The sequence below is a fragment of the Salpingoeca rosetta genome (genome assembly GCF_000188695.1).
Source record: "Salpingoeca rosetta unplaced genomic scaffold supercont1.16, whole genome shotgun sequence".
Lineage (NCBI taxonomy): Eukaryota > Choanoflagellata > Craspedida > Salpingoecidae > Salpingoeca > Salpingoeca rosetta.
This window is the reverse complement of record NW_004754918.1, coordinates 1204138-1216120: the sequence shown is the minus strand read 5'-3', so window position 1 is coordinate 1216120 and position 11983 is coordinate 1204138. Positions and strand designations below refer to the sequence as shown.

At 55.9% G+C, this 11983-nt stretch overlaps 2 protein-coding genes across 2 annotated transcripts in view; both read left to right on the top strand.

The window, feature by feature from the left end:
• Positions 1-6313, top strand: part of PTSG_07236 (TKL/LISK/LIMK protein kinase) — a 6915-nt gene extending 602 nt beyond the window's left edge. Inside the window, exons 2-17 of the mRNA XM_004992599.1 lie at positions 236-415; positions 754-1366; positions 1659-2251; positions 2588-2841; positions 2983-3023; positions 3244-3320; positions 3492-3568; positions 3727-3832; positions 4013-4098; positions 4400-4453; positions 4608-4726; positions 4911-5004; positions 5128-5189; positions 5332-5422; positions 5755-5827; positions 6046-6313. Coding sequence (XP_004992656.1) covers positions 287-415; positions 754-1366; positions 1659-2251; positions 2588-2841; positions 2983-3023; positions 3244-3320; positions 3492-3568; positions 3727-3832; positions 4013-4098; positions 4400-4453; positions 4608-4726; positions 4911-5004; positions 5128-5189; positions 5332-5422; positions 5755-5827; positions 6046-6222 — 2646 coding nt within the window. The 5' untranslated portion in view covers positions 236-286 and the 3' untranslated portion in view covers positions 6223-6313. The remainder of the gene's footprint in view (positions 1-235; positions 416-753; positions 1367-1658; positions 2252-2587; positions 2842-2982; positions 3024-3243; positions 3321-3491; positions 3569-3726; positions 3833-4012; positions 4099-4399; positions 4454-4607; positions 4727-4910; positions 5005-5127; positions 5190-5331; positions 5423-5754; positions 5828-6045) is intronic.
• Positions 6314-6441: 128 nt separating this feature from the next.
• Positions 6442-11983, top strand: part of PTSG_07235 (uncharacterized protein) — a 5751-nt gene continuing 209 nt past the window's right edge. The window contains exons 1-17 of the mRNA XM_004992598.1: positions 6442-6603; positions 6821-6887; positions 7067-7214; positions 7384-7413; positions 7602-7736; positions 7977-8123; positions 8311-8445; positions 8716-8763; positions 8974-9069; positions 9336-9431; positions 9683-9898; positions 10146-10240; positions 10506-10545; positions 10729-10821; positions 11093-11263; positions 11482-11565; positions 11751-11983. The exon at positions 11751-11983 is cut by the window's right edge and continues 209 nt beyond it. Coding sequence (XP_004992655.1) covers positions 6525-6603; positions 6821-6887; positions 7067-7214; positions 7384-7413; positions 7602-7736; positions 7977-8123; positions 8311-8445; positions 8716-8763; positions 8974-9069; positions 9336-9431; positions 9683-9898; positions 10146-10240; positions 10506-10545; positions 10729-10821; positions 11093-11263; positions 11482-11565; positions 11751-11906 — 1836 coding nt within the window. The 5' untranslated portion in view covers positions 6442-6524 and the 3' untranslated portion in view covers positions 11907-11983. The remainder of the gene's footprint in view (positions 6604-6820; positions 6888-7066; positions 7215-7383; positions 7414-7601; positions 7737-7976; positions 8124-8310; positions 8446-8715; positions 8764-8973; positions 9070-9335; positions 9432-9682; positions 9899-10145; positions 10241-10505; positions 10546-10728; positions 10822-11092; positions 11264-11481; positions 11566-11750) is intronic.

Here is an 11983-nt window from a genome sequence, read left to right as displayed (position 1 = left end):
AGGGTGGGGGGGGGGTGTGTGTGTGTGTGTGTGTGTGTGTGTGTGTGTGTGTGTGTGTGTGTGTGTGTGTGTGTGTGTGTGCGTGTGTGAATGGAAGAAGAGTGGTTTTGTTCTGTAACTCCTCCCCTCACACACACACACACACACACACACACACACACACACACACACTCACACACACTCACACACACTCACACACACGCGCATTGACGCATGTTGCTGCCCTTGCGATCAGGGTTGCCTTTGGCGCATATGTGTTGGTGGCGTCAGTGGAAGGATCAACACCATGCCATCAGACAAGTCGGGAAGCACCCTGACAGCCGAAAAATCAGGATCGGGCGATGGCACGCCAGCCACCCCACAACCATCTTCCAACACAGCACCAACACCATCCACCGCACGCAGAAAACGAAGGGTGAGAGAGAGAGAGAGCATGTGTGTCTGTGTTCCTGTGTGTGTCTGTGTGTGTGTGTGTGTATGTTCCTGTGTGTGTCTGTGTTCCTGTGTGTGCCTGTGTGTACCTCCCTGTGTGTGTGTGTGTGTGTGTGTGTGTGTTCCTGTGTGTGTCTCTGTGTGTACCTCTGTGTGTGTGTATTTGAGAGAGAGAGAGAGTGTGTGTGTGTGTGTGTGTGTGCATCCCCCTCCCTTCCGCCCCCCCCCCTCTCTGCTGCAGTTGCAGGCATGAGAGCAACCTCCCCCTCCGACACCCACCCACCACACACACACACACACATTGTGTCCTTTTCGTCGCAGTTTCTGTTCTTTCGGCTCGGCGATGAGCTGATAGGCCACAAGCCAAAGAAGAAGCTGCCATTCCGGCTGCTTCGGCGGTCTACGGCGTCATCCCCGGCCAAGGCAGGAGGCCTGGGCACGGTGGGCGAAGCAGGCGGTACCAGCGATCCAGCACAGGCAGCGGCGCCATCATCGTCGTCATCGTCGTCGCCACCACCATCGTCTGGCAAGCTGAGCCGGCGGGAACGCAAGGAACGCAAGAGCAAGAGGAAAGAAAAGAAGAAGAAGGACAAGGCCAAGGACAAGGACAAAGATGAGCGCAACAAACAGCAGTCACCGCCAGCATTAGCGCTGGATGACGCACAGCAGCCAAGCACTACGGACTCACAAAAGAGCGCATTTGCCAGCACACATATCACCACCCAACAGCAGCAACAGCAGCAGCCGGAGCATGGTGGCGAAGGCGCTGATGGCGCGAGTCAGACGTCATCATCTTGCGCGTCGTCTGCATCCGCACCACGAACACCGACAACACCCCGCCGGTCCACCACGAGTGACGTGCTGCTGGACACGGCTGGAGACGCCGCCCTGCCCACGTCACCGCAGCACCTCGGCCCAATCCCGCGCCCATCCGGTCAGCAGCCGTGTTGCTTTGTTTGCGGAGGGTGTGTCTGTCTGTGTTTGTGTCTGCGTCTGTGTCTGTCTGTGTTTGAGTCTGTCTGTCTATCTGTGTCTGTGTCTTTATGAATGTGTGCTGTGTAGTTCTGTTGTGTTGAGTCTGTCATTCTGCGTGAATGCCTCCATATGTCTGTCTGTCCCTCTGTCTGTTTGTGCCTGTCTGCCTTCTCGCATGCCTCACTGCCAACCTTCACCCATCCAACTCACGTGTCCCCTCACCAACGCCGCCCAACATTTATTTCAAACAGGCCTGTCGCGGGAGCTGTCGATATCGGGAGCCATGTCCTCTGCGGCGGTTGCGGGCGTGACAGCAACTGCATTTGACCGCGCCGCTGCCCGCTCCATGCGCATGTCCCGCCACCGCCACCGCCGCCCCAGCATCTTCGATGAGCCCATCACACACGTTGTCTCTGGCACGGTCACCGTCCGGCGCGCATCCATATTCGACCCCTCGCCCTCACCCACCGACGCCACCACCCACGATCAACACGCCATCATCAATGGTGATGGTGGTGCGTGGGGCCGTGCGCGCCCGTCTGTGCTACGGCGAGCGGGGGGACTGGTGCGTTCCACGTCAGCCAGCGACCTCTTCACCAGCACGAAGAGCAAGCACGCGAGTGGTGATGGCGGCGGCGGTGATGGTGAGGAAGAGAAGATGGAAGAGCAGCGTGGAGAGGAGGATGCGGGTGAGAGCGAGGGCAAGGGTGCCCCTGGTACAGGTGAGCGAACACAAAACAAAGAGGGAGAAGGGAGCGAGCACGAGGACGATGTTGCGGCGCTGTTGACACCGGTTGAGAGCCAGCGCCCAAAGAGCGAACAGGTCTTCACCCCAGAGGCAATGGTGCGTGCACGCAAACAGCCCGGCTCTTACCGTACATGTGTGTGTGTGCGTGCGTGTATGTGTGTGTGTGCGTGGAGTATGTGTATGTGTGTGTGTGTGTGTGTGCGTGCGTGTGTGTGTGTGTGTGTGTGTGTGCGTGCGTGTGTGTGTGTGTGTGTGTGTGTGTGTGTGTGTGTGTGTGTGTGTGTGTGTGTGTGTGTGTGTGTGTGTGTGTGTGTGGCTTGAGCCCAAGTTCAACGTATTCAGTACATCTGTTTGTGCGTCCAATTCATGTTCCAGCTCACATTTGTCACCACCACCACCAACCACCACCGCAACTGCTTATGCACTATCAAGGGAGAGGGCCCAGCGTTTTCGCTGGAGTTCTCATGCGATCAGCAGCAGCAGGAGGAGAAGGGGAAGGAGAAGAAGGAAGAGGGCAACGGAGTTGATGAGGAGAAGGGGAAGGAGGTGGTGAAGCAGCAAGAGATGAACGACAACGAGCAAGATAACGGCCAACACGAAGAAGAGCGAGAGGAGGAGGAGGAGGAGGCGCCTGTGCTGGACGATCCGTCCACAGAGGAACGACATGCGGCTGCTCGCTCGTTCAGGTGCGATGGTGATGGTGGTGTTGGTGGTGATGGTAGCCGTGGTGGCGGTTGTGGTGACACGCGATTTGGTGGCCCCTTTGATGCTCGCTCACATGACGGGTGGACGATACTGTCTGATCTTGGGCACTGGTTTGCTTGCAGGCATTCTTGGCACGGTCGCACCGCGTTTGACGAAACACAAGGTGTGTGTGTGTGTGTGTGTGTCTGTGTGTCTGTGTGTCTGTGTCTGTGTGTCTGTGTCTGTGTGTCTGTGTGTGTGTGTGTGTGTGTGTGTGTGTGTGTGTGTCTGCATGTCTGTCTGTGTGTGTGTGTGTGTGTTTGTACAACCCACGCCACTCACTCACATACATACGCACTCCTCTCCCCCCCCCCCTTCTTCACTCCCGCGTCCCCCGTGCGCAGATGAGGCTGACGTGGACGAGCTGCCGTCCTCAGTGTTCCGCATCACCGACCTGGAAGTAGGCCGCGTGCTGGGAAAGGTGAGGCAGAGCATGTGTGTTTCTGTGTGTGTATGTGTATGTGTGTGTGTATGTCTGTCTGTCTGTGTGTGCATGTGTGTTTGTGAGCAGTGCATTCATTATCATTCAATGGCCACAGCCAAAGCAACTCACCCATACTGCCGGCTGTGTTTGCACATATGTGTGTGTCAGGGGTTCTATGGCCGCGTGCTGCAGTGCACACACAAATACACCGGCGAAACCGTGGTGGTCAAGGAGCTGATTCGCACGTACGTGTGACTCCGGACCACGTGGTGGTGGGCGCGCATGTGCCCAGTGTTTGCCCACTTCTGTAGAGACGTGATGATTCTCATGGTCCATTCATTCACACACGCACGCACGCACACAAACATACGCACGCACGCACGCACGCACACATGCACCGCAGGGACTCTGAGGCAAAGGCGCTGTTTGTGCAGGAGATGAGTCTGCTGAAGAAATTGAAGCACAGGAACGTGCTCAGGTTCATTGGCATCTTCTACAGCAACGACAAGGTGCCAGTACCATCGCATTGTAGTACATTGCATGAGCAGAAAGAAGCGGGGGTGGGGTTAACGTCGTGAGATTTCGTTTCACGGTACTTGTTTCACGATACTTGTTTCCCTGGACTCAATTGTTGTCCAGTGTTCCTCGCTCACGTCATGCCATGTTCCCCTCTTCCACCGCCATGGCAGCTGCACCTGGTCACGGAGTATGTTGACAACGGGACGCTGCGCAACCACATTCTCAACGAGGCAGAGACACTCCCGTGGGATCTCAGGTGCACACACGCGTATATGGTCGTGATGTTGTGTGGGGGATGTGGGGGGTGTGTGTGTATGTGTGCGTATGTGTATGTGTGTGTGTGTTGGGGGTTGTATGTGTGTGTGTGTGTGTGTGTGTGTGTGTGTGTGTGTGTTGGAGGTGGTGTGCTGGGGTGGTGTTGTTGTGTGATTGTGTGATTGTGTGTGTATGCGTGTGTGAACTGACAACACATGAGGTGCAAGTCTCCATGTCGTGTGCACGCCATACTCACTGCAATCCACCTCATTCCTTTCCGTCCGTTTCGTGTCGGGTTGCAGGGTGCAGATGGTGCGCGATGTTGCGCTGGGAATGGAATATCTCCATGGCCAATCGTGCGTCTCCGCTGTTTTGCTTGCAGGCACACAACAGAGCAAGAGAGAGAACAAGAGAGTGTGTGTGTATGTGTGTGTGTGTGTGTGTGCATCGGTGTTCCTTTGCCTCGATGATCTTCTGCCCTCACGCTGTACTGTGCCTGCGTGTGTTTAGCATCATCCATCGCGATTTGAAGACGGAGAACTGCCTTGTCCGCCACGACATGAGCATCGTCCTCTGCGACTTTGGACTCGCAAGAGTGATGAAAGGGGAAGTGTTCAAGGAACGGCGCTGTAAGTCACACGCTCGTGCTTCCCACCCACTTGAGCAATTGCCTTCATCCATCGCCCACCCAACCCCCAACTGCAATTTTCTTGTTTCCCTGCCCTTGCTTCTCGCACCCTGGCCTCACCCCACCCCCCCCCCCCCACCTCGCTCTGCACGCTACGTCGGCCATTCTTGTCTGCGTGTGTCCAGCGCTCGACCGCGGCCTTACCCACTCCATGCGCGTGCTCCCGGCCGTCTCCCCCGCCGCCCGCGCACACATGACCGTCGTCGGCACGCCAGACTGGTGCGTGAACACACACGCACACACGCATGTCGTTCGTTCATTGTGTGTGTCTGTGTGTGATTAGACTTGTACATAACCGCCACCTCACCTTGATCTTTTCTACTGCCTTGTCCGCGCTGGCAGGATGGCCCCGGAGATGATTATGAGCGGCGACTACAACCAGTCAGCAGACGTGTTCTCCTTTGGTGCGGTACCCCACCACACGCACGCTCGCAATGCAGACCACACACCCTCACACACGCACATGCACCACAATTACACGAGCACACATACACATACGTACTGACCACCCACCAACTCACATTGGGATGCTGTATCGTGTGACAGGGCTGATTGTGTGCTCGCTGATTGCGCGCATGGACCCTGACCCAGATCTCATCCGAACGCACACGTTTGGCCTCGACCACGCAAAGTTCAGGTCTGCGTGCGTGTGTGTTGGGGGGGGGGGTTGTTCGTTTGTGTGTGTGTTCGTTTGTGTGTGTGTGTGTGTGTGTGTGTGTGTGTGTGTGTGTGTGTGTGTGTGTGTGTGGGTGGGTGTTTCGTTGCCTCACTTGTTCGCACATACACACACACATCACACACACAAACGAACACACACACGCACACACATCACACACACGCGCGCACGCGCGCGCACACACACACACACATATCACACACACACACCTCCACCTCCCATGATTCACGCTGCGTGATTTGCTCACTGCCACGTTTGCTCCTTTCCTGCTGCCTTTGTCGCCGTGTTGACAGGAGCAAGTATGCCGGTGACAGCCCTGAAGAGCTGCTCCAGCTCGCGTTCCAGGCAACCGCGTTTGAACCAGAGGTAACAACACAACCACAACGCAAAAGAAATGAGGGAATGGTGTGCTTTGTTCGTGGCGCGTGCATGCGTACGATGGGTACGCGATGAATTGCAAATTGAGAATGGACGAAAGACCATGAACGAGTGTCACACACATTCACCCGCTGTCATTCATCACAACTCGTGCGCAATTCCTCACGACTCCTCACCATGACGCAACACATGACACACGCGTGCAGAATCGGCCGTCCTTCTCCGAGCTGAGTGCGCGGCTGTATCTGATTGATCTGCAGACAAGCTGTGCGCTGATGAATGAAGCAGACCAACAGCAGCACGCGCACCCCCACAACCACCACCATCACACCTTATCCTTACCAGACAACTCACGTGCACGCGCCTTCACCAACGCACAGTGACTTGCCAGCGTATGGCACAGGTTCTTTGTATGTATGCTCGTAATGCTGTAAGTGATTCACGATCTCTCTCTCTCTCTCTCTCTCTCTCTCTCTCTCTCTCTCTCTCTCTCTCTTCCAACAACAACAACAACAACAACAACAACAACAACAAAGACAAACAAACGAACAAACAAACGCTTTATTTGTGCATGGAATCCTTCCGGCTGTATATACCGTATACGACGCCATAAATTTTTGTTCAACTGGATTCAGTCGGTTGTGGACGTGGACAAGCCAAGCAAGCGAACAAGAAGCAAGGCGATATGACTGCCAACGAAGAAGAGCAGCAGCAGCAGCAGCAGGAAGAACAGCAGGCACCAAAGGAGCCACAGCAGTTTAAACGTATGAGAGTACATGCACCTGGCGTTGTGCTGGTTGTGATGACGGCTTGCTGTTTCGTTGTTGCTTGACGGCTGAATTTGTTTTGTGTGTGCGTGTCTGTGTGTGTGTGTGTGTGTGAGTGTCTGTGTGTGTGTGTGTGTGTGTGTGTGTGATCGGCTACTTCAAGCCCAATCGGCCATGCTCACGCTGTCGTGTTTGCTTGTATGTGTTCATGCAGTGCTTCCGTTCGTCGTTGGACTGCAACGACAGCATGGTCTGCGCCATGGCGACTTTCAGCGTTACAGGTGTGACGACATTGCAAGCCACTTACATGCAATATGTGTTGTTTTCGGTGGCTCATGACTCACATCCATCGCTCACATCCATCGCTCACATCCATCACCTCACCATCGCACGCACGCACACGCACACACGCACACACATACACACACACTCACACAACATCGCACGCACGCATTGGCAGGAAATTCTGTACGCGTCGCATGCACCGCGTGCGCAAGAACTTGAAGTTCACGCAGGGGAAGCGCAAGTTTGTGCAGACTCGCGTGGGTTTGAAGCAGGTGCAGAAGGCGGTCAACTTCCTGGAAATCCCCGTGCTATCGGCGGAGCGCGTAAGTCACAGTCCACTTGTTGCATGTCATCGCTAGTGAACAATAGATGGACACAAGGACAGCGTGTGCATCACACATGGCACGGCCTTTTTTTTTTTTTCACACTGCACGCCCACACACCGTTTCGCACAACACCACAACATACACCGGTTCATGTCTGCTTTCACAGGCGTGGGCTTACTTCCGCGAAGATAAACAAGTGAGTGTAGGAAGAGAATTAAATGATGTGCCTGAGTTATACGCTGTCGCATCGTGCTTCATCACGACGTCTGGAGCATCAGACGACGCGTGCTGGCGCTTCTGTATGTGCAACCACACCAACGTATACATCAAACTGACACACACACACGCTCACTGCCTCTACTACCATCGCCATCATGTCTGCAGCTGTCGAAGCAAGAGACGCGCAAGCTGCACCACGCGGGACGTCGCCTGCGTAAGGCCATCACGTGGGCGGACGAGGTTGTTCGCCTCGTCTCCAAGTCCAAAGCCTTTGACTCTCTCACCGCCCTCGAGGCCCAGGTGCTGCTTGTGTGCCTGCTGTTTGTCTGTGTGTCTTTGTGTGTGTGTGTGTGTGTGTGTGTGTGTGTGTGTGTGTGTGTGTGTGTGTGTGTGTGTGTGTGTGTGTGTTGTCATTGCTTCTCCTTCCACCTTCTCCTTCTGCTTATCTTCCAACCCTACAGCGCTAACACATTCACACTGCACACTACACACACACACACGCATCCCATCGCCGCTACCAACACCACCACACGGCGTCAGGCGTATGCGGACTGGCTGCATGCGCTCACTGCATTTGAGTCGAAGCAGTGGAAGGATGCCGAGTCGCTGTTTTCCCGCGCAAAGCAGACATACACGCAGCTCCTCAAGCTCGCTGCCTCAGATGAGGAGGAGAAAATCTACGAAAGGGTGCGCTGAGTGCATTTGTGTGTGTGTGTGTGTGTGTGTGTGTGTGTGTGTGTGTGTGTGTGTGTGTGTGTGCTGTTGGTACAACCTTGTGCAGCTGCCGCCACTCGTGCATCCCCACGCTTTCCACCTCACACAACACAACACGACACACCACCATGTACACGCCGCCGCTGGCAATATTGAGCAGAAGGTGCAGGAGCTTGATGCGAGTGCGCGCTACTGTCTGTACAATCTCGAAGGGACGGGCGACATCAAGTCGCTGCTTGAACTCCGCTCCGCCCTCGACACAGACGAGATGGACCTGCTCTCCGACCAGCTCGATGTACGCCGCAGCGAACATGCCCCATTGCTCCGTATCTGTCTGTGTTTGTCTGTGTATGTATCGTGGTGTGTGTGTTTGTGCGCTGTAGTGTGTGTCTGTGTGTCTTGACTGTCTGGCTGTGTGCCTGTGTGTCATTCTCTTTGTGTGTGGCGTGTGAATTCTCGGTGTGCGCTTCTCATCCTACCCGTGAACCCATGGGTGTGATATGCGATGCCTCACTATTTTCCCATGTGCTTCGCTATTGCCCCCTGACCACTTGCACGCGTTCAGTCTGCGCTGACGGCCAAACGACAGGAAGACGGCAACACCATCAAGGAGGTCTGCCCATACCTTTGCCCCCCCCCAACTCGCGTGTTGTAGATGTGTGTGTATGTGTGCATGTGCATGTGCATGTGCATGTGCATGTGCATGTGCATGTGGACGTATGTGTGTACGTGTACCTCGTGCCACCATCGCTGTCTCCCCGTCTTGTGCCCCCTTTTGTCCCTCATACCATCTGCACATGTGTCCATGTGCGTGTGTGCACAGCTTGAGTGGCTTGACCGCACAGTGCCGCTCAAGAGCTCGCGTCTTCGCGCACAAATCACCGCCGTGCACGCAAAGGCCGACGACATCAAGCAGCTGGTGCGCAGCCATGGCGGTGGTGGTGGTGGTGGTGGTGGTGGTGGTGACAGATGAGGGTGGTGGTGGTGGTGGTGACAGATGAGGGTGGTGGTGGTGATTGTGGCGATTAGGAGCGGTGACGATGCCGCTACTGATGGCAGGACGCACCCGTCATATGCGCATGATTCAACCCCCGTGCGCTCACATCCCTTGCCCTGTGTCCCCTTCCCCCTCCCCCCCCCCCCCCACCAATGACTGCCGTGGTGATGGTGCCGCGTGTGGTGCAGCCGAGCGACGAGGACGAGAAGACGATGATGGCGGCGTACGATGCGCTGCTCATGGCATTTGGCGACGCCCTCGCAACCACAGACGACCTCGCAGACGTGCGCCACCCATACATGAGCACGCATGCACACATGACCACGGGTGCAACTGCACATGCATACATGTACAAACGCATCCGCGCAATTGCACATGTGCGCATTCGCTTGCGCACTATTCACACTTTACACACTTTTCACACTTTACACGCACACACACACACACACACACACACACACACACACACACACACACACACACACACACACACACACACACACACACACACACACACACACACACACACACACAGGAGGAGCTGAAGGCTGCTGGCGGGCTGACGTCAGACGCAATCAAGGAGAACCTTGCGCAACTGCAGTTTGTGCGGGCGTATCTGGAGTTTCACCGGCTGCAGCACACGCTCGACCGCAACCTGGCGATGATTTCGCGGTGCATGCGGGCATACACGGGCGAGGACGACGGCAGCCGTCCAGAGGATATTGTTCGCCTCTTCGATCTCGCAGCACAGGTGCGCTGTCTGTGTGTGCTTGTGTGCTTCTGTGAGGTTTTGTGTAAGCTTGTGTGTATGTGTGTGTGAGGTTGTGTCTGTCTGTCTGTCTGTCTGTCTGTGCGCGCGCGAAGGCCCTTGTAAGGTTTCGTCCCCATGCGCCGTTTAAGTGATGCTCCCCTTTGCACTTCACTCAATCACCTTCACTACGACCACCACCACGACGCGTGCCCGCTTCATACCGCCGCCACATCTCCCCCGGCTTCAGTCGCTGGACGAGATGCTCGAGGTTGAGTTTGCCGAGGAGGACGACGCCTTTGTTGCCCGCGCAGACGCCTACAAGCCATACTTCCGCGCCATGCGGTAATCCCACCCAGCGCCGCCTCGTCCGGTCTTGTTGTATCTTGTGTGTGTGTGTGTGTGTGTGTGTGTGTGTGTGTGTGTGTGTGTGTGTGTGTGTGTGTGTGTGTGTGTGTGTGTGTGTGGAGGTCTCTCTGTATGTTCTCTGTGTGTGTGTGTGTGTGTCTATGTGCACCGCGTCGCCCTGTGTGTCTTCTGCTACGTCGTGTCGTTTTGCATCCACTCACCCATGCGACTTCCCTCCGCCCCTCATCCTCTTGATCCTCAGCTGCTTCTACATTGCGGAGTCCTTCCGCCTTCTCGGAAAGGTGTGTTCGTACGCACACAACAATGCCTGCAAGCAATGCTCAACTGCGACAACACTTCATCACCACGCACATGCACGTCATTCGTTCGCAATACAAATGTGCACGAACAACTTCCCTCTCACCCACTCCCCCTTGCCACTCTCCCTTGCCCCACCTGTCGCCCACCCCTCGCTTCCACACCAGCTGCGCGAAGCGCTGGCGATGTTTGACCGCGCGTCCGAAGTTGCTGCCGTCGCGCGAACAAAACTCCAGGCCCAGCCCGCAGAGTTTGCAGAGGTGGGCGACAACACGCACGTACATGAACACATGTATGCGTGACGGCATGTGTGTACGGCATTGCTTGCAGTCGAGGAGGTTCCTTGCATGCGCCCACAACGCTGAGATGCGTTGTTTTCGCACACACACACGCACACACACACACACACGCACACACACACACACACAACACACGCACACACACGAGCAAGTGTAACATCTCTTCGTACCTCCCAACTCAACTCCCCGTTCTATACCACCACCACCACCACCACCATCACCGTGGCCACAGCCGCTGCTGGCTGCGCTGGACAGCGTGCAGGTGCGCATGCGAGCGGTGCGCGTGGGCATGCAGGCCGGCGCATTCCTCCAGGCGTCGCGGCGCCAAGAGGACGAAAGCGCCGCTAGGACGGACGAGGAGGGGGCGGTGCCCGACGACGACGCAGACCGCCTCGCTGACGTGGTGCGCTGCATATTGTTCTTGTTGCTCTTGTTGCTCTTGTTGTTGGTTTTGTTGTTGTTGTTCTTGTTGGTTTTGTTTTGTTTTTGTCCTTGTTTGTGTGTGGTGTAACCGTGTGTAGTTCCTGCCTGCCTGCCACTGATTCCCTTGTTGCCTTTGCCCTCATCATCGCCTCACCCTCATCCCTCCCCCAACCAATACCTTGCTTCTTGTGTCGCCAGCCGCTGTCTGAGACGATCAACACGCTGGACACGTCTGCAGCCGTCCTCAAGCGCCCGCTGCTGCAGTTCCCGCCAGAGTTCCAGGTGAGCACGCGCCTTGCTCATGCCCCTACCCCTATGTGTGCCGTCTGTTTCAGTTTGCACGAAAACAGTGACACGGCAGTAACAACAAGGAGCACACATACACACGCTCACACACTCACTCACTCACGCACACGCACTCACAATCCTTCCCTCCTTTCTCACAATCCCTCACCCCCTCGCGTCAGGCAATGTCGTGCAAGCCGCTGTTCTTCGACATGGGCAGCAGCCATCTTGCCTTCCCCAACGTTGGCGACCGCACCCAATCCCAGACCGAGGCAACCGTCAGCGCCGTCACAAGCATGTTCTCATCGTGGTGGGGCGGCAACAAGTCCGATGCGTAAAGACCGTGGTGTCGTGATGTAATGGCACGTGAAGTTGTTGCTGTTGTTGTTGTTGGTGGTGGTGGTGGTGGTGGTGG